Source organism: Grampus griseus, assembly GCF_964374135.1.
Source record: "Grampus griseus genome assembly, chromosome: 8".
NCBI classification, from domain to species: Eukaryota; Metazoa; Chordata; class Mammalia; order Artiodactyla; family Delphinidae; genus Grampus; species Grampus griseus.
In genome coordinates this window covers 57621237-57642642 of record NC_139002.1, presented here as the reverse complement: position 1 = coordinate 57642642, position 21406 = coordinate 57621237, and the positions used below count along the sequence as shown (strand labels likewise).

Below are 21406 nucleotides of genomic sequence, written 5' to 3'. Positions count from 1 at the left end.
ATGACCCCACTTTTTCTTAGACTTCTTTTTAAAAGCTTAGGACTAGTGGTATTATTTCAAGGAACACTGGGAAGAATTATTATTTTCTTGAGGTTCCACAGTTGCTTAGGATGTAGGTAAGACTAGATACCAAATGCCTGTCCATCTTGGTCTAGAGTTTTATAGCTTCTAAAAATAAAGAAGACATGGCAGTCAGGCCAAGAAAATAATAAGCCAAACAGATCCATAAACATTCAACATTTGTTAGCATAAAGAGTTCAAAATATAGCTTAAAAACTCAAAACCCCAAACCCGAAAAACCCTGAAATATTGTATGTTCAATGTGTTATGTGAAAGTATAAGTAAAAGAAAAATAAAGATCACCATCTGTGGTAGGCAGAATTCTACACTTGATCTTAGCCAAAAGGCCAAAAAGTGATGTAGGCACAATTCTAAGATAGCTCCCCCCAAATTTCCAGCCACTGGTATACAAATACCTTCTCCCAGTGATTCAGTCATCTAGGTATTGCCATAAAGGGATTTTACAGATGTAATTATGGTTCCAAATCAGTCTACCTCAAGACTGGGAGATTACCTTGGTGGTCCCAAACCTTTATAAAGCAGAGTTTTTTCTGGCTGTTTGCAGGATATGAACTCAAGAGATTTAAAGCATGAGAAGGATGTAATGTTTCATTGCTGTCTTGAAGATGGAGAGGACCACGTGGCAAGAAATGCATGTGGCCTTACGGCCTTTAGGAGCTGAGAGTGGACACTGGCTGACCGCCAGCAAGGAAATGGGACCGCAGTCCTACTACTGCAAGGAACTGGATTCTGTCAATAAGAATGAACTTGGAAGTGAATTTTCCCTCAGAGCTTCCAGATGAGAATTTAGCTTGGCTGACACCTTGATTGTAGCCTATGATACCCTAAGCAGAAAACCCAACCATAACTTGCTGGACTTCAGATCCACAGAACTGTGACTAATAACTGGGTATTCTTTTAAGCCATTAAGTTTGTGGTTACTTGTTATGCAGCAATAGAAAACTAATATTCCCATTAATGCCACTACCCACAAATACTGATTAACATTTTGATATATTCTGGATAGGTTTTTTTTTTGTGTGTGTGGCTACGCTGGGTCTTCGTTGCTGTGCACGGGCTTTCTCTAGTTGCAGCGAGCGGGGGCTACTCTTCGTTGTGGTGCACGGGCTTCTAATTGTGGTGGCTTCTCTGTGTGGAACACAGGCTCTAGGTGTGCGGGCTTCAGTAGCTGTGGCTCGCAGGCTCTAGAGCGCAGGCTCAGTGGTTGTGGCGAACAGGCTTAACTGCTCCGCGGCATGTGGGATCTTCCCGGACCAGGGCTTGGACCTGTGTCCCCTGCATTGGCAGGCAGATTCTTAACCACTGCGCCACCAGGGAAGTCCCCCGGATAGTTTTTAATCTATGCATACATACATCTATATATGTATGTGTGTGTGTATATATATAAATTTTTTCTTTTGCAAAAATGGTAATTATGTATACAGTTTTTTTGAATTTTTATTTTTTTATACAGCAGGTTCTTTATTAGTTATCTATTTTATACATATTAGTGTATACATGTCAATTCCAATCGCCCAATTCATCACACCACCACCCCCACTTTCCCCCCTTCATGTCCATACGTTTGTTCTCTACATCTGTGTCTCTACTTCTGCCTTGCAAACCAGTTCATCTGTACCATTTTTCTAGATTCCACGTATATGCATTAATATATGATATTTGTTTTTCTCTTTCTGACTTACCTCACTCTGTATGACAGTCTCTAGGTCCCTCCACATCTCTATAAATGACCCAATTATGTATACTGTTTTATAACTGCTTTTTCACTTAATAATATGAATTAACTTTTTCTATGTAAATAATGGCTATATAAGTATGTATTTTTGTTTTTACTTATTTAAAAAAAATCTCTTTGGGATTCAGTCAGAAAATGGCTGTCTTGTTTATTCAGTGAGAAAGGGTGAGGAAAACATGGTCTGCTAGCATTGAAAATTTGGTTAAGGAAGCTTGCTATGTGACAGGAAGCCCTCCTCCTTTTAGTTTCTAGTTAATACTTGGCTTAATTTGATATGGTTTAAAGTTCTTTAATGAGGTGGGCACACTCAATAAATGCTTTATGAATAAAGTAGTTAATGACAAGCAGTGTCAATAATAAATTTCATTTGATTTCAGGGCCATGTAGAAAAACAGTTTTTCTACTGATACCCAAAATGTCCCTAGAGATATTTGGTACTTGGTACTTTATAATCTAACCACACACAACTATATTTAATTCCTTAAACACAATACTTCTTTTGTGCTCTCAAAGTTCTGCGTATCTGATTCCATCAAAGAATTACCATGCAGTATTAAAATTGTCTATCTCACCCAAACAACTTTGAGACGAGAGATTGGCTTTTGTTGGTCTTTGTATGCTCGGTACCTAGTATATATCAGGAATTTGATTAATGTTTCAATAAATACTTCCACTGTTGCATATATCATACAAAATTGTACTGTATCTGCTTTAGAGTCTGTTTCCTTTACTACAATGCATTCATTAAGTCAGGGACTATCTTATTTATCACTGTAACCCCAATACTCAAAACAATGGTTGACACAAAATAGGCACTCAAAAGATATCTGCTGAATTGAACTGAGCTTAAAGTTTTCATCCCTGCTAAATAAAATTTCCCTGGGAATAGCAATATTTTAAGAGTGACTTAATTAGTCATTAACATTTGAATAGGAATAGGTACTTAAGATACTTTACAATAGCAGGTTTTTAAAAAGAAATAAACATTGCAGACAACAAGTAGGACAAATCTGAGCAAGGGTGGTCTATTCATTGGCCTCCAAGTGGTTTCTTCCTTGAAACAGACATTCTTAGAATAGTTTCTCTAAAGTCTAAGTCATGGCAACAATACCACCTTAACTCCCCTTCTTAAGAGGAAGCTGGTTCCACACTAAAAGAGCTGTCATGGCATCTTCCTGCACCTCAACTCAATAATTATTTTTTAACACAAGGGAAGGGCACTTAGCTGAGTTCATGACAAATGTTTCCCTTGTTTATTTCCTACATGCCATGGGCACAGCCCCTGCTAAACAGGGAGGTACACAGCTTTTGGTTTTTGTTCCTACTCCTTGTTATCTATTCTAAACCCCAACTCTTAACAAACTTATGGTTATCAGTGGGGGAAGGATAGGGAGAAGGGAGAGTTAGGGAGTTTGGGATTGAAATGTACACACTGCTATATTTAAAATGGGTAACTAACAAGGACCTACTGTATAGCACAGGGAACTCTGCTCAATGTTATGTGGCAGCCTGGATGGGAGGGGAGTTTGGGGGAGAATGGATACATGTATACGTATGGCTGAGTTCCTTTGCTGTGCACCCGAAACTATCACAACATTGTTAATTGGCTATATTCCAATATAAAATAAAAAGTTAAAAACAAAAAACAAGAAAACCGCCAACTCTTATAAGCAGGATGTGTAGTGTTTCATAAATTTTAGCTCGATGACTAACTCAGCTCTGTCCCCCCCCTTACTGGTATGATGTCAGTATAATAAAGACCAGGAAGATAATTACGTTTATGTATTTGTTATAAACCTCCATGACTAGCTTTAGACCTACTTACTAAAATGACCCACTTAATCTTAGTGCTCCACGGTCTTGTGGTTGGAAGGGATCTTTAAAGATCACATCTGTCTACTTGATGATTTAATCCCATCTGTAAGAGTCCCATGACAAGGTTATCCAGCCCATACTTGACGATTCCCAGTGATACAGAATTCACTATCTCTTGAAGCTATCCCTTCCCACTTTTGCAAGGAAGAACTATTAACCCAGACTGAGTCACAATCTGTCTTGTTTTATCTTTAAACCCAAAGATCCTAGTACATCTTATGGAAGAAATTTGCACATTGGCAGCCCATGGGTTGCACCTGGCATATTTTATTTGGCTTGAACAGTTGGCCAGCATAGTCTCGATTTTTAAAAAAAAGCAGGCCTAGGTAAACAAGGAACCTACAGTAGGATGAAGCAAAGGACTTTGCTGTACAGTTTAAGATAATGATGAACTGGAGCTGAGAAGCAGCTGTCCCGTTTGATAGGGCAGAAGCTCCCTGTGAGCCTGTGTCTTCATTTTAATATGGGGATAACAATCCCAACCTCACTTGGTTTTTGTGTATAAGGCACTTGGCATAGTAGGTAGCACATAATGAATGGTAAGTAAATGGTAGCTGTTTTCTTGAGGCTAAATATCTCTTGGTGGTCCCTTCCCCAGTCTAGGTACTCTCCTTAGAAGGAACTCATCTTCTATAGATCTTTAATATTAACTTCTTAAAGAAGACTTCCTTTGGAACTTCCCTGGTGACACAGTGGTTAAGAATCTGCCTGCCAATGCAGGGGACACAGGATTGAGCCCTGGTCTGGGAAGATCCCATATACCGCGGGGCAACTAAGCCCGTGCGCTGCAACTACTGAGCCTGTGCTCTAGATCCCGTGAGGCACAACTACGGAGCCCATGTGCCACAACTACTGAAGACTGTGCACCTAGAGGCTGTGCTCTGAAACAACAGAAGCCAATGCAATGAGAAGCCCACGCACCGCAACGAAGAGTAGTCCCCCGCTCGCCGCAACTGGAGAAAGTCGACACACAGCAACGAACACCCAATGCAGCAAGAACAACAACAACAAAAAAAGTTAAAAAAAAATTAAAAACTCCCATTTACCATTGCAACAAAAAGAATAAAATATCTAGGAATAAACCTACCTGAGGAGACAAAAGGCCTGTATGCAGAAAATTATAAGACACTGATGAAAGAGATTAAAGATGACACAAATAGATGGAGAGATATACCATGTTCTTGGATTGGAAGAATCAACATTGTGAAAATGACTATATTTCCAAAAGCAATCTACAGATTCAATGCAATCCCTATCAAACTACCACTGGCATTTTTCACAGAACTAGAACAAAAAATTTCACAATTTGTATGGAAACACAAAAGACCCCAAATAGCCAAAGCAATCTTGAGAAAGAAAAACGGAGCTGGAGGAATCAGGCTCCCTGACTTCAGACTATACCACAAAGCTACAGTCATCAAGACAGTATGGTACTGACACACACAAAAAAATAGATCAATGGAACAGGACAGAAAGCCCAGAGATAAACCCATGCACATATGGTCACCTTATCTTTGATAAAGGAGGCAAGACTATACAGTGGAGAAAAGACTGCCTCTTCAATAAGTGGTGCTGGGAAAACTGGACAGCTACATGTAAAAGAATGAAATTAGAACACTCCCTAACACCATACACAAAAATAAACTCAAAATGGATTAAAGACCTAAATGTAAGGCCAGACACTATAAAACTCATAGAGAAAAACATAGGCAGAACACTCTTTGACATAAATCACAGCAAGATCCTTTTTGACCCACCTCCTAGAGAAATGGAAATAAAAACAAAAATAAACAAATGGGACCTAATGAAACGTCAAAGCTTTTGCACAGCAAAGGAAATAATAAACAAGATGAAAAGACTACCCTCAGAATGGGAGAAAATATTTGCAAATGAAGAAATTGACAAAGAATTAATCTCCAAAATTTACAAGCAGCTCATGCAGTTTAGTATCAAAAAAACAAACAACCCAATCCAGAAATGGGCAGAAGACCTAAACAGACATTTCTCCGAAGAAGATATACAGATTGCCAACAAACACATGAAAGCATGCTCAACATCATTAATCATTAGAGAAATGCAAATCAAAACTACAATGAGATATCATCTCATACCGGTCAGAATGGCCATCATCAAAAAAATCTACAAACAATAAATGCTGGAGAGGGTGTGGAGAAAAGGGAACACTCTTGCACTGTTGGTAGGAATGTAAATTGATACAGCCACTATGGAGAACAGTATGGAGGTTCCTTAAAAAACTAATAATAGAACTACCATACGACCCAGCAGTCCCACTACTGGGCATATACCCTGAGAAAACCATAATTCAAAAAGAGTCATGTACCACAATGTTCACTGCAGCTCTATTTACAATAGCCAGGACATGGAAGCAACCTAGTGTCCATTGACAGATGAATGGATAAAGAAGATGTGGCACATATACACAATGGAATATTACTCAGCCATAAAAAGAAACAAAATTGAGTTACTTGTAGTGAGGTGGATGGACATAGAGTCTGTCATACAGAGTGAAGTAAGTCAGAAAGAGAAAAACAAATACTATATGCTAACACATATATATGGAATCTAAGAAAAAAAAAGGTCATGAAGAACCTAGGGGCAAGACGGGAATAAAGACACAGACCTACTAGATAATGGACTTGAGGACACGGGGAGGGGGAAGGGTAAGCTGGCACAAAGTGAGAGAGTGGCATGGACATATATACACTACCAAATGTAAAATAGATAGCTAGTGGGAAGCAGCCGCATAGCACAGGGAGATCAGCTTGGTGCTTTGTGACCACCTAGTGGGGTGGGATAGGGAGGGTGGGAGGGAGGGAGACGCAAGAGGAAAGAGATATGGGGACATATGTATATGTATAACTGATTCACTTTGTTATAAAGCAGAAACTAACACACAATTGTAAAGCAATTATACTCCAATAAAGATTTTAAAAAAAAAGAACTCTAAGTCAAAAGCAAAAAAATAAAAAAACTTATAAAAATAAAAAAAATTAAAAAAGAAAGAAGCCTTCCTTTGCCAACATACATAAAACAGCATTCTATCCTCTCTTCTTCCTTGCTTCATTTTTTTCCCATTGCCATTATCACTATCTAACACTACATACTTACTTATTTATCTAATTTATCATTGGTATTCCTACTAGAATATAAGATCCGTAGGGGAGGATTTTGTGCCTTTTTAAAAAATAAATTTAAATTGCTATATTCTTAACACCTCGAAGACTGCCAGACATTTAGTAAGTGCTGAATAAATAACTGCTTAATGAGTAAACAAATATTTTATCAAAGTCTGCTGCCCAGGTCTACACAAAATACTCCAGGTGTGAGAATGACAAGTGCTGAGTATAGTCAGGCAATTTTCTTTCTTGTTAATGTAGCCTAGGGTTGCATTAAAGTCTAAAATTAATATAGGGACTTCTCTGGTGGTGCAGTGGTTAAGAATCTGCCTGCCAATGCAGGGGACACGGGTTTGACTCCTGGTCCGGGAAGATCCCACATGCCGCGGAGCAACTAAACCTGTGCACCACAACTACTGAGCCTGCACTCTAGAGCATGCCATCTACAACTACTGAAGCCCATGCGCCTAGAGCCCGCGCTCCGCAACAAGAGAAGCCACTGCAATGAGAAGACTGCACACCACAATGAAGAGCAGCCCCCGCTCACCACGACTAGAGAAAGCCCATGCGCAACAACGAAGACCCAATGCATGCAAAAACAAAAAAGTAAAAAAATAAATAAAAAAAAAAATTAACGTACCATAATCAGAGTATATTTTTTAAACTAGGAGATCATAGACATTTTAGTTGAAAAAATATTAACACAATGTCTTTCTTCATTAAAAAAAATCCTTACTAATGTAAATTTTGTATCCACGTAGTTTTTTTTTTTGTCTTTAAACTAGAATTTATTGGTATACAAAACTCCATTTCATAGATAAAGTGGCACATCTTTGCAGCTTCTATTGCACCAAGTATTGAAGATTAAAAACACACAAAAAGAAACATTTGGTTTTGAAAACACTGCAAATAGCCAAGTACAGTACTTTGGTAAATAAAAAATAAAATGGTTCAGAGTAACACAATCTGAGGAAAGAAACATCCTGGAGGAAATGAACTATGGACATCAGACAATGGTCGCATTACCCCTGTCCAGCTCCACAGATAAGGCAAGACTTGCTTAGTTTATGGATCATGACCCCACAGAGGTCCAAGTAGTTTTAATTTAAAAGACTTTTCTACTAAAGCTGCAGATATTCTACTTTGGAACTTTTACTTGTGAGGATGGAGACAAATTTATGTCATGCTCTTGATGTCACAGAGATATATGGTTGACCATTACAGTGTAACATAAGGTACCAAAATTGCTTTTCATATAATACCACTACCTAAAATGAGGTAATACAACCTCTTTCCTATTTCCTTTTTAAATTTCAGTGTAAGCCCTTACACAGGTAAACCGATTCCTTTCTACTTCTGTTTGGCTGTCAGTCATATTTAATACCCAGGCGTAAGATCAGCAGTTTCTGTGCACTGAATGTTCCCACTGAAAACAACAGTTTTCAGAATATGAAACAAGTTTAGTACTAGTCTCTGAACAATGGTATAAGTAAATTCTGATGATGAGACAAAAATCTTATTTGCTTTGAATTATCTCGAAAAAAATCAGGACTAATATTTTTCTATGATAAAGGCTTTCCTCCCATACCCAGGTTCACTTTAAATGGTTCCTTCCCTAAACTTAAAATTATAAGTGCCCAGTAATTATTTAGAAGAAACTCAGTGGTTTAATAGAGCTGCCCTTAAAAGGTTAGAAATTCTGGACTCTAGTAAGATATTCACTTGCATTTGGCTATTTAGTTCAAACAGAAGTCTTGGTTCTCTTTGTAGGTTGCCTAATGAGCAGACTAATCCCAATAAATATAGCTTAGTCTCAGTTCACAAATATATACATACCTAAAAGAAGGTTCTTGGTAGGAGGGTTGTTTGAAGAAAGAACGCATGAGTCACTGTGACTCTTGGCAACTGTCCTAATTTGAGGCCGCAATTCAGAACTGTTGAGAAGGGACATCTGCTTCTGTGGGGCTTTGCCTTTCAGAGTCATAGACTCTAAACTCTGTCCTGAATTAAGATGGTGCCGTAGTCCAAAGAAAGAGTCCTTTATTGTATCAGAGTTCTCTGCAAAGTACAAGTGGTCCTTTCCCCTGTTTTAAAATAAAGGAGAACTTCAACAGTATATTATCCATTATGGTAACATTCCACTTTGTCAGAGAAAGAAAGTGGATCAGTGGTATATAGCAGTGTAGCTCAGGCTTTGTAAATATGTTTTTCATTTCCCAAATTAAATAAATAATAGATGTTTTACCTATCATTGTATGGTTTGGCTAAAGTGAGACAATGAAATAAAGAGCTCAGTGCTGAGCCTGACACAAAGCAAACGTCTGATAATTATTTAAAATCAAAATCTGTTTCTCTTCATTCCATTTCACAAAACACTGCCTTTTCCCTCTTTCCCTTCATGTACACCTATCATGGCATCTCTATGTGACTTAGACATACTTACTTATCTGTATATTGGCCTCCTCACTAGATTGTGAGCAATGTTCAAAAATGGGAATTGTGTCTTATCAATTTCTATGCCTAGCAACTGGTACTGGACCAGAAACATATTGAGTACTTAATACTTATTTGCTGAATGAATGACTACCTTTAACCTTCTACACAACCACAAATGAAAGACCGAAATTATGAGTACACTGGGAGTTAGCAGACAGTCTGACTGGTATTAGGTGTGGTAATTACCTTGGAGTGGTTGACCTACTGCTGTTGGCTGCTAACTCTTTTCCATCAGTTTTGGTGGTAGGGATCCTCTGAGGCCTTGATGGAACCAGAAACTGAGTATTGCCTGCTTCAGTATATTCTCTGAATCCTTGTTCAGATAAAAGCACATTTTCTGTCATGTCAGTGGTAGGAAGAGGAGTGTAGCTGTCAAAAGTTTCTGACAAAGGCTCCAGGGCAAGTGAGACCTGAAAGGGACATGTAATGTATCAGAAGTCTTTTTTTTTTTTTATAGCATTGATTAATTTTAAGACTCTCTAATATAAATTAATGGCCCCGTTCCTTATAGGATCTAGTTCAAATTCCTGCCTACCCCAGAAGCCTCATCTCTCACTGTGTTCCTCTCCTCCATCTCTCTCTCCTGGATATACCAATTACTTAGAGTTTTCTAAATGTACCTTATATTTCATTCCCTTATGCCTTCATGTGCAAATTTCCTCCAGCATTACTTCCTCTGTGAAAACTTCTTTGTGTCCAGGCAGAGATGTTATGGCCACTCCTTTTTTCATGTTTCTACTTACTTTGTATCTATCCATTAATATAACCACTATTTATTGAACACTTCACAATAGGCCAGAAAGTGTGCTATGTTCCTCACACAGAGAAGCTGATGTGATGATATAACTGTCAGGAAAGTATATTATCCTAATTTGAAGATTAAAAAAAAAAGCAGAGGCTTAAAGGAGGTATTTGTACTTCCAGTTTATTTGTTATCCTGATCAGATTATGAATTCCTTGAAGGCATGAACTGTCTTATTCATTTTTCTGTAGACTAATCAGTGTAAGTATACACTTAGTGTACAAGTATGCATAATAATGACTAATGGTCTGAAAAATAAAAGAATGACATAGCACCTGTTGCATCCTTATTGCTAGCTATTTGAGAAAAATAAGGCCCTAGTTCTATGCTGGGGATGAGGCAGGGTGAAGAGGGAGGAACATTAAAATGAAAAGTAATTACGTGAAGTTTCCTTTATCGTCCAACTCCTCTGAATTCAGGCACTCTACTAAAATGCTTTCCAGGTCTCTGAAAAGCCCAATGGAGAAAAGCCTACTGTAGGAATAAAAAATAAAACAGAGCCTAAAGCAAAACTTTAGAGAAGAAATTGAAGAATGTACTACAAAAGAAAAGAAGAGCAGTGTGGAAAGTTCAGTTACAATGACACAGACAGCAGAAGGAATTGTTCAAGTAGCCAAAGAGAGTCACATAATGATGAATGGCCTAAGACAAAAATGAAAGATTGCAGTTAAATATTTTAAGAAGTCTCTGGGAAGGTCAATGGAATAATCTATGTGGAGAAACTGCCAAGGCATAGACTCAATAAACACACTTGAGTCTTGATGAGGAGAATTTTGTTCATGAACTAGGTAGCATAAAGTCCTTTAAATCTATTCATCATTAAGATTTTCTACAAAGACAAATGACTGGAATGCAGTGGGATAAATACTTTGTGCAGCCACTGCTATAAGAGGATCACATAAAATCCTGGCTGCCCAAATATAAGTGTCAGAAAATCGTCCCTTGCCATTCATCACTTGCCAAAAGACTGCCACTTTATTCTAGAAACAAAGGAGACACTGAGAATAAAGGCTGCGTCCCTGGCCTTAACAATAACCTGCTGGCTGGTCAGAGTTTTGCTTTATCCCTAAGCAAATTTGAACTAGTCTCAAAACAACTCAAAGGCCTTTACTACCAGTGAGAAAGAAAAAGAAAGTCCAGTTACCCACCACACCCACCCTACAATCAAAATATAGGTGCTGGCCTAACTCCTGTGTTCAATTAACAAATATTTGTTGATACTAGTTCAGTGCCAGGCTCTGTGCTACCTGCCTGGGGCAAAGAGATGAATAAAACATGGAACCTGATCCAAAGGATCAGAGTATCTTTTAGGGGAATTTAAAAAGAAGTAATTTTAATATAAAATGGGGAGTTCTGGGATTATCTACTACATTTATAACATCTGATATTGGAGAGAACATATTAGTATGTCTATTTTTCAGACTTATGCTAGTCAATATAGCATTTTAAAAGATTTCAAAATTATTTAACAGTGATTAAGAAAACAGATTTTATGTAAAAATTTGAATTTCTGGCTTCTCTTGAAAAATCAGAAGATCCAGCAATGCTGGGTTTCCATCCCATTGTGGCAAAAATTAGCTGGAGTAGACTAGTGGCTTTAGTCAGGGTATGTGCTCCAGTTTGCAAAGTCCCCAGCCATGTCCCAACGAGAGGTAGAGGGACAACTTCTGTTTATCATCACATTTGATCTGCTACATTAAAAAAAAAATTATTTAACACAGTAAAATGGACATTTTTGTAAATATACACTTCTATGAATTGTAATCTATGTTTAGATCCATGTAACCACCACCATAATTAAGATATGGAACACTTCCATCACCCCCCAAAAACTCCCTTTATAGTCAGTCATGCCCTCTTCTCACCTCTAACCTCTAGCAACAGTTGAATTTGATAAAATTCAATACTCTTTTATGATCAAATCTCTCAGAAAACTTGAACTTTCTCAATGATAAAGGGCATCTATGAAAAACCTGCATCTAATACCATATTTAATAGTAAAAAGACCAAATGCTTTCCTCCCAAGAACAAGAACAAGGCAAGGATATCTGCCTGGTTTCATCCAAGACAAATGGATGAAAATTGTGAAAATTGTGTAATGGAACACAACTCTGCAAAAGGGAATTATTGATACATAAAGTAATATGGATGAATCTCTAAACCTGGTTTCTTTCCATTATTCTATTAATATTTATTTTTTTCCTATTAACATTTCTTAACCTAGTTGATGAGCCAATGGGTGTTCACAGTATGGTTATTTTTATATCTTATACATCTAAGATATTCTTTTGCATATCTATCTCTATTTAATAAAAAAAAAATTAAATGAAATAAAACATGTAGTGCCTAATATGTGGTAGGCATGCATATAGTAAGTGTTGCTAATGGGAATTCCCTGACGGTCGAGTGGTTAGGACTCCGTGCTCTCACTGCCAAGGGCCTGGGGTTCAATCCCTGGTCGGGGAACTAAGATCCCACAAGCAATGCGGTGTGGCCAAAAAAATAAATGTTGCTAAAAAAGTTATCAGCATGAATTCCTTCAATGTTATCCATCTCAAAATGTTTCTCCTCTTTCCCTCCTTGTTATAATTCCTCCATTCCAAAGTTTACCACTATCAGTTGTGTTCTTAATAGAAATTCATTCCCATCTAATTCTCTCCAAGACCTTACTTGCTCAATTATCCTCTTTTATTTTCAATATCTTTCTTCACTTGCTTTTCTCGTGGTCTACAAAACAAATCAGGTCTCCTATACTCTAAAAACGGCTCAGCAAACTCATTCTGTAAAGGGGCAGAGGGTAAATAATTTAGGCTTTATTGCACATTCTTCTTTTTTTAAATGACCCTTTAAACATATAAAAACCATTTTTAGTTAGAAGGCCAGATTTAGTCCACTGGGCAAAGTTTGCCAACTCCTCTTCTAAAGTAGCAACAAACTTCTCAATTCTGCTGCCCACTATCAATACTTTCCTCTCCAATTCAAGTAAATTTGGCATGTCCCTGTCATGTGCCTAAGTACCATGTTAAGTGCTTCCATATTTTTTTCATATCATTTAATCCCTACAACAATGCCGTACGGTAAAAGTTATTGTCTTCATTTTATAAAATAGGATACTGAAGCTCAGAGAGTACAAATGAACACCAGAAATGTTTTCATAACCAGTTTTTCCATGTCCAAGTCTTGTGCTATTTCCATTAGGTCACACTACATCTCCCTCTCTTCGCTGCCATTTATGTGGGAAACAGAGAGAAATCTCTGTTATTTCTACTTCTTCACTGTAATTACTACTTATTTACTTATTCCATAATCTTTCAAAATCTTATCTCTGTCTCCAAGGCTCTATTAAAACAATTCTCTAAAGAACCCAATGACATTTAAATAAAAAACATACAAGTATTATTTTATCAACTGACATTTAAATAAGGGAGGAAAAAAGATGCACCACCTTAGAAAACAGTCCAGTAGTTCCTCAAGGTTAAACATACTTACCATATGACCACAATTCTACGCCTACAAAAAACTTGTATGCAAATGTTCATAGCAGCATTATTCATAAAAGTCAGAAAGTGGAAACAATCCAAATGTCCATCAACTGAAGAATGGATAAACAACATGTGCTATAATATATCCATACAATGGAATATTATTTAGCTATAATAAGGAATAAAGTACTGATTCATGCTACATGGATGAACCTTGAAAACATCATGCCAAGTGAAAGAAGCCAGATACAAAAGGTCACATATTATACTACATCATTTATTTGAAATGTCCAGAATAGGCAACATATAGAGACAGAAGGTAGATTAGTGGTTGCCAGGGGTTGGGGAAAGGTACAAAGGGGAATGACTACTAATGGGTATAGTGTTTCTTCTTGGGGTGATAAAATGCTCTGGAATTAGATAATCGTGATGGTTGTACAATCTTGTGAATACACTAAAAACTACTGTATACTTTAAAAGGGTGTATTTTATGGCATATGAATTATATCTCATTTTTTATATAGGGAAAAAACTTACCTAGAATTCTACGCTCCAACTGTTTCTATTTTCCCTTGTTTTTTCTTCCCCAGTCATTAATCATATGCATATATGTGGGTATAATTTTAATTCTCTTTTGTCATCAATCCAAAATAATTTTCCATGTTGCTACACAATCATAACTATATAATTTTATCTTTTATGGAAACAAAATATTCCACTAATAGATGATTTAAATATCATTGAATGAACTGTTTTCATTTTTTCAATATTAAAAGTGCATTTCCATAACCAGTCCAAAGCATATAACTTTCCTCTCTTTTTATGGTATTTCCTTAATATAAGACCCCAGGGTAAATGATATATGATAATTATTATGGCTCTTGAAACATAATGCCAAACAGTTTTTGCAGGTCTGATGCAAATCTGTACCATTATCAGAAAAGGAGGAGTAAACCAGTCCCATTTTACCATGAAGTTATCACCATAAGGTGTCACTATCTTTCAATATATTATAAATAAAAATATGATAAATAGAATATAGAAAATGTTCAGTTCTTTTACTTAGTTAAATCTATTTCTGAACTTTATTCTCTTCCTTTGACAATTATGTGCTTGTGGTTTTATAATAGGTTCTTACATCTGGTAATGTTATATGTTCTTTCCTCATCTTTTTTGAACTGTTTTCTTAAATACCTGCTTAAATTTCTATACATATTTTAGAATACATTTGACAAGGTATAAATTTCTCAAGGATTTGAATATTCAGAATTCTCTAGGAAGAACTCCCAGAGTCTCCCTCAGAAAGAGACCCTTCTATGTTCTTTCCCACCATCCTGTACATATCTATAGTATATGTGTATCAATACCACACTGCGTTCTACTTGTTACTCTCTTCTATTTCCTCCTACCTGACTTTGGAAAACTAACTGAAAGGCCCATCTCTTATCTTTGTATCTTAAGTTAGTGGCACATAACAGCATATCAAAAAAATGTAGGCTGAATCAATGAATGAACAATCAACAACTGGTTATGCACTTCTAATACTGAAAAAATGAAAACAGTTTATTCAACAATATTAAAATCGTAGTCTGTTGACTCATTTAAGATACCACTTAAATGAGTCAAACAAGCCATTACTGCTTGGCACTATGTTAGAAGTTGTGGGAAAAACAAAGAAAGTAGAAAACACTGTCCTCTCTCCCAGGGAATCTAGAAACTAAAAGGAAGGGAAATTAAAGGGAAACTACAAATACAAAATTTTGGAGACTATGTAGGATTATAACTGAACAATGATTATGTAATTCATGTTATTCTAAATTTAATAAAGAGTACATTTATTAATAAATAAAGAGAAGAATGAGTGCAGTAGGAGCTGCGAAGGTCTCTTGGAACTTGAGATGGGCAGCAAAGAACTAAGAGGATATGGATAAGTGGGAAATAAGTACATGACAGTCTGGGTAAAAACATGAACAAAAGCACGAAGTGGGAATTTGCATGGTATGTGGGAGTCACGTACCTACCCATTCTACAAACAGACTCAACTATTTGTGCCCCCAAAGTTTTATTCTATGTAGCAGAGAATTATACTATTTTTACCTGGAGTTCTCCAAGTTTCTTAGATGTTGGTGAAACAATGGTAAAAAATCCATTGATGTGATGGGTTGGAGAAAGCTGGGCTAGTCCACTGATCTGAACTCTACCAACCGGAAGATGTTCAAGTTTGGTGATTACTTCCAGCACCAGCACAGCCATATCTAATCAGAAACAATTACAACACAGGCAGACATTTTTCATTTACGTTTTTTTGGAAGTGGAAAGAGGAATATACATTACAAAATTTTTTTACTTAAAAAAATCATTTTATTTTCAAATAAACTATGCACTTACCATGTCATTCAGGGGGTGGGGAAGAGTGAACCCAAGATCAAAAGAACAACAAAGTTTTAGAGAAGAGCAATGACAAATACCTCGAATGGAGAAAAAAATTACATAAAAATATTTAGAATATCAAGTATTTGATAAGGAAAATACCTTTGAGAGAGTATATATATATTTTTTACATATTTGGCAAGGACTCAGACTTTAGTTTTGAAATAAAAAAGCAACAATAAAAAAATTCTCAGTTTTTAAATTCTCACCATTTCTAGTTTTGAACTGGACAAAGGGCTTCTCTTGTATAGATGCATGGGTTGGTTCCTGCCTCTCAGGAGTATTTTACTGCTTATTTCTCAATAATATCTGGAACACTGAAAGGCTGAGAGCACTTAGAACTAAAGGGAATGGAAATAAACTCCTTAACTGTATTCATCAATTGGTTGCTTAGACTTAACCCCTTCATGGTCCTAATTTACAGCAGGAGAAATAAAATGCATGCATATGCAATCTGAGATTATTTCAGGACAGTGTAACTTCTGAACATTTTCTTACCAAAGTTAAGAAAGTGGTTCATTTTCACTCTTTGTTCAATGCTGTAGTGAAAAGAGTATTGGGTTTACAATTAGAAGATTTGTGATTGTGTTGTGGCTCCAACATTCACAAGCTACTTCTGTGTAAGCCACAGCTGTCTATAAAATAGGCATCATAATACCTATATCATGGCTGTGTGAGGCATGGGAGTATTGCAAGTAAAACACATAGCACAGTATCCTTTTATATGGCAGCTGCTTAATGCTTGTTATATGACTTTAGGCAACTTACTTAACATATCACCGTCCCTGTCTTACCTAATCATGCAAGTTCTCTGAAAATTCTATGAGCTAATAGGTATAAAAGTGCTTTGCAGACTATAAAATAACGTGCATATATAGAATAAGGGAAATGTACCAACATTTGTTGGTTATTTACTAACAGCCAGGCTCACCCATGTCTCACTTCTTTTCTTTTCTTTTTTTTTTTTTTTTTTTGCGGTACGCGGGCCTCTCACTGTTGTGGCCTCTCCCGTTGCGGAGCACAGACTCCGGACGCGCAGGCTCAGCGGCCATGGCTCACGGGCCTAGCCGCTCCGTGGCATGTGGGATCTTCCCAGACCGGGGCACGAACCCGTGTCCCCTGCATCGGCAGGCAGACTCTCAACCACTGTGCCATCAGGGAAGCCCTCATTTATTTTCTTAATGAAATATCTATGTGTATCTTTTAAAAGTTCTTATCACTTTCTACCTACTATTGTAACTAAACTTCTTTGTGCATTTAGTTAGAATTAGACACCATTCTGATTAAATTTTTTGATTCATTTTTGTAATCTCCACAGTGTCTAGCACAACGTCTAGCACATGCTAAGTGTTCAATACATATTTTTTGAATAACTGAATTTTTTTTCTTTATATTTTGATGTCTTCAAAATTTTCTTCTTGAAAGAATGCAAACTTAAGGACAAGTTAATCTTTAATTCACCTCTGGCTCTCCGGTATTCTTAGCCCAACAATATTTACATGATAAATGCTTAATTTTTACTGACTTGAACTGAATTGATTTAATAAGTCTACCATCCAAAATGTGTTTATATGAAAACTTGACCTGAATAGAGAAATAACACAGTACATTTAGAATGCTTTCCTTTAACAGAAATGAAGAAATTTTAGCTCCTGGTTCCAGTAGAGGGATCCTCCCTTCTCTGAAAACCTGTACTATTAACTCACTAAATCACTCATTGGCATTTAGCATGTATTATCTTGTATCATATAAATTTTGTATGTATACCATCTTTCCTTGAACATAATGTAAGTCCCAGAGTACAGACTACAGTTATTCCTTAAAGAAGCATGGTGTGGTGACAAGTGCATGAGTTTTGGTGTCAGAGAGAAGTGGGTTCAAATCCTAGTTTGGCCATTTGTCAACTATGTAACCTTATAGAGGATTCATTTTATTTCTCTGAACCTCAGTTTCATTGTCTATAAAACAGAGAAAATATCTATCTTGCAAGGTTATTAAGGATTAGAAATAATATGTATCAACTGGTAGCACATAGTATACTCTCAATAATGGTGGCTATTATAAAACCTCTTTGACTCCTCAATAATTAACAATGCCATAGATACTAAGTACACGATAATACCTATTGTTAACAACATAATCACATGCTTCTTATTAGGCCTACAGGTGAAACGATAAGACAAAAACATACCTGTTAGATAAGAGGTAAACTGCTTTGGACCACAGCGAATAGCATAACGTGTAGTTGTTCTCACAGCTTTTGGTTCGGTCTGCAATGTATCCCTGGGACAAAAGAGTGTTCCTTCTGATGTTTCTCCCCACCATCTCACTCGAACAAGTACACAAGCAGGAGGCTTTGTAATCTTCCATATGACTTTATTAACAGTAAGTTTCAGAAAGCAGCGTAGCTGGCCTTCAACCAGGGGTGGTAGGCTTGTAGATGGAGAAATGTCACTTAAACCTGTGGAGGAATCCAAGAATACTAAGTCAAAATTTAGTCTAAATACAGAAAACACATAATCTGCTTTTTGAATGAAAACACACAAACATTTTCATCTCTACAGAGAGAAGGCTTATTCTATTTATTCTATTTTTTTGCGGTATGTGGGCCTCTCACTGTTGGGGCCTCTCCCGTTGCAGAGCACAGGCTCCGGACATGCAGGCTCAGTAGTTGTGGCGCACAGGCTTAGTTGCTCCATGGCATGTGGGATCTTCCCAGACAGGGGCACGAACCTGCGTCCCCTGCATCGGCAGGCAGACTCTCAACCACTGCGCCACCAGGGAAGCTCTCTATTTATTCTAATACATGAGAAGTAACTAGCAAACCAGACCATAGAATAATCTATCTGGTCACTTAAGCCACCCTGACAACTAGTTAGTATTCAGGATTTGATTCAGGTTATTTTAAAGAACATAAAGAACATACCAACTTAAGACATGCTAATACAAACTCCTCTTTAACTGAAAGATATTAAATGAAAAATACAAATACAATGATAACAGTATACAGGTTTAAAAAAATCTATGAAGTAATTGAAATTTTTCTTCCAAGTACTGTTGTTCTGATTATTTCAATGTCCACAGTTTTTAAGATATGTTATCTTTACCTAATTCTCTTACTTTAAAACCATCACTAAACATAAAACAGCAACAACTGTCAATCAGTTCTCAAATGAAGTCTACACTTTACAACTCAGCACTTCAAGAAAGACCACCTTAAACTGTGTCTTTTCTTCCTGCCGATATCACACAATGAGGACAGAAACTATCATCTTCAGATTATGCCATTATCTTTTAGCACAGTGCTGGGTTCATAATATTTTTGGCTTTTAGACAGATAATAAAATGTAAATGAGGCAATTCATCATGGCTTTCTATAAAGCTTTCCTTTAATGACCCTGATTGTCTTCTATTCACGGTATCTTCTAACCATGACTTAGAGGAGATTTAAGAAGCCATTCCAATATTACACACACCTTTCTATTCCTCTCACTTTTCCCTGGGGAGTGGTCATGCCTCACAAGAAAAAAATATACCGGAGTCTATCAGATCAGGAATTTATATAACTAATTCTTTGGATTTCTAAAGTGAACAGCCTCTCTGCTTTCTTTAGTGAAGAAAAGACCCACCATAATCTTTATGGATAACTAGTTTCAATATAAAAATTATACACAGGTGTGTACATGAGTATTACTGTATATGCATGTGGTATAATGAGGACATTCTTACGTTATTTCTATTTTAATTTTCCTCCTATCAACCAAATATGCTTGACTGGTTTGACATAGGCAGCACCAGCACTGAACACTTCCACACTTCTGTTTCATATCCTCCCTTCATTCCTGGAAGGAAAGGCATTGCCTCAAAACTGCCTTAGTTATCTTTAAACAGTTTGGATAAGGTTTATTCCCAGACTGCAACTTTAGTCCTCAATCCAATGGCTTAATGCACTATCACTACTCCTAATACCTCTTTGCCTATACTATAAAATGCAGCCACCCAGATTTTTTGTTTTGTTTTGAGGCAGCCCTGTAGAGATTCCATTTCATTTCATGATCTGCCCTGGGTTCCCAGGGTGACTGTTCTTGCTGCAGCTCACATTTCCCTGGTCTCTTCATAAGCTTGCTTCTTTTTGAGCAGACTAACCTGATGAGGTCCTCTTGCTACACACTCTTCCATCACCTCAAATCCTTCACAGTAACCCCCCCCACTTCAACCCTACCACACTGTCACTCCCCAGTCTTTCTTCCTCTCTCCTCCACAACTATCTTTTCCCTACTCCCACCTGTAGCCCTTCATGATTTATGACTCTCACGCTTCAGTCATTCAATTAACATTTACTAAATCCTGCTTCGTGTTAGTTCTTGGGGATTCAGTAATGTGTAAAACGTGATCCTTGCCTATTAGGATTATTGACATACTCTCCAACTTATTTTTCTTCCAGTTCTATGTGAACCTGCAAAGCTATACCTCTCCCCTCCCGTCCCCACACATTTAACTTTTATCAAAAACACCCCTAAGTCATAGGGATTTAAAGTACAGTACAGTAACTATAGTTAATGATAGTGTACTGTATATTTGAAAGTTGCTGAAGAGTAGATCTTAAAAGTTCTTTTCACAAGAATAAAAAAATGTTTGTAACTATGTATGGTGATGGATGCTAATTTTACGTGGTAATCATTTCGAAATATATACAAACATTATGTTGTACACCTGAAACTAACAATGTTATATGTCAATTATACCTCAACTTTTAAAAACTAAAAACAAAACAAAACATTCCTACAATTTTTTTGTTCCCTTCCTCTGTAAGGGTTCCCTTTTAGCCTTCACTTCGTCCCATTTATTCACCCGCTTTGCCCCCTACTACAGCCCCTATATCCTTTCCATTCGCGGGAGGGCCAATTGCCCTTTTAACCTTCTGATTCCCTGGTTATTCTCCCTCCGCAATCCCTTTTTTTTTTTTTTTTCTTTTAACAGGCTGCTGTGGGAGGTCTCCCTAGAATGCTTCGCGGCCTGCTCCCCCAACTCCGCCCAACTACGCTTTCCTCAACCTTTGGTCGCTCATATTACCTCTCTTCTTGCGGCTACCGTCGCCCCCAGGCCCCGGGGCTTTCCGTTGTTTCATGACGACCCCCAGCTCTTCTTCACCAACTCAACTCCGGCCCCAGCACCTAAGCCGTACCCTCCCGCCATCCCCTCCCACGGCGCTGGCGTTCCCCAGCAACCGGCGCCGCTGGGCAGCTTGGGAGGCAGGAAGAAAGCGGCTCTTCCTTTAACAGCCTCTAGGAAGCCATGAGAAAGGAAGGCGCCAAGACTCCTTCCCGCCAATAGACTACAACACCCAGGTTGCTTTGCTACACTACCT

The 21406-nt window shown here is 37.4% G+C and overlaps 1 protein-coding gene across 1 annotated transcript in view; it reads right to left on the bottom strand.

Annotated features, from left to right (window-relative positions):
* C2CD3 (C2 domain containing 3 centriole elongation regulator) overlaps positions 1-21166 on the bottom strand; it is a gene marked incomplete at its 5' end in the record, with an annotated part of 129028 nt that extends 107862 nt beyond the window's left edge. The window contains 5 exons of the mRNA XM_082659671.1: positions 8665-8912; positions 9511-9734; positions 15706-15863; positions 18230-18499; positions 21112-21166. Coding sequence (XP_082515797.1) covers positions 8665-8912; positions 9511-9734; positions 15706-15863; positions 18230-18499; positions 21112-21166 — 955 coding nt within the window. The remainder of the gene's footprint in view (positions 1-8664; positions 8913-9510; positions 9735-15705; positions 15864-18229; positions 18500-21111) is intronic.
* Positions 21167-21406: the final 240 nt, after the last annotated feature.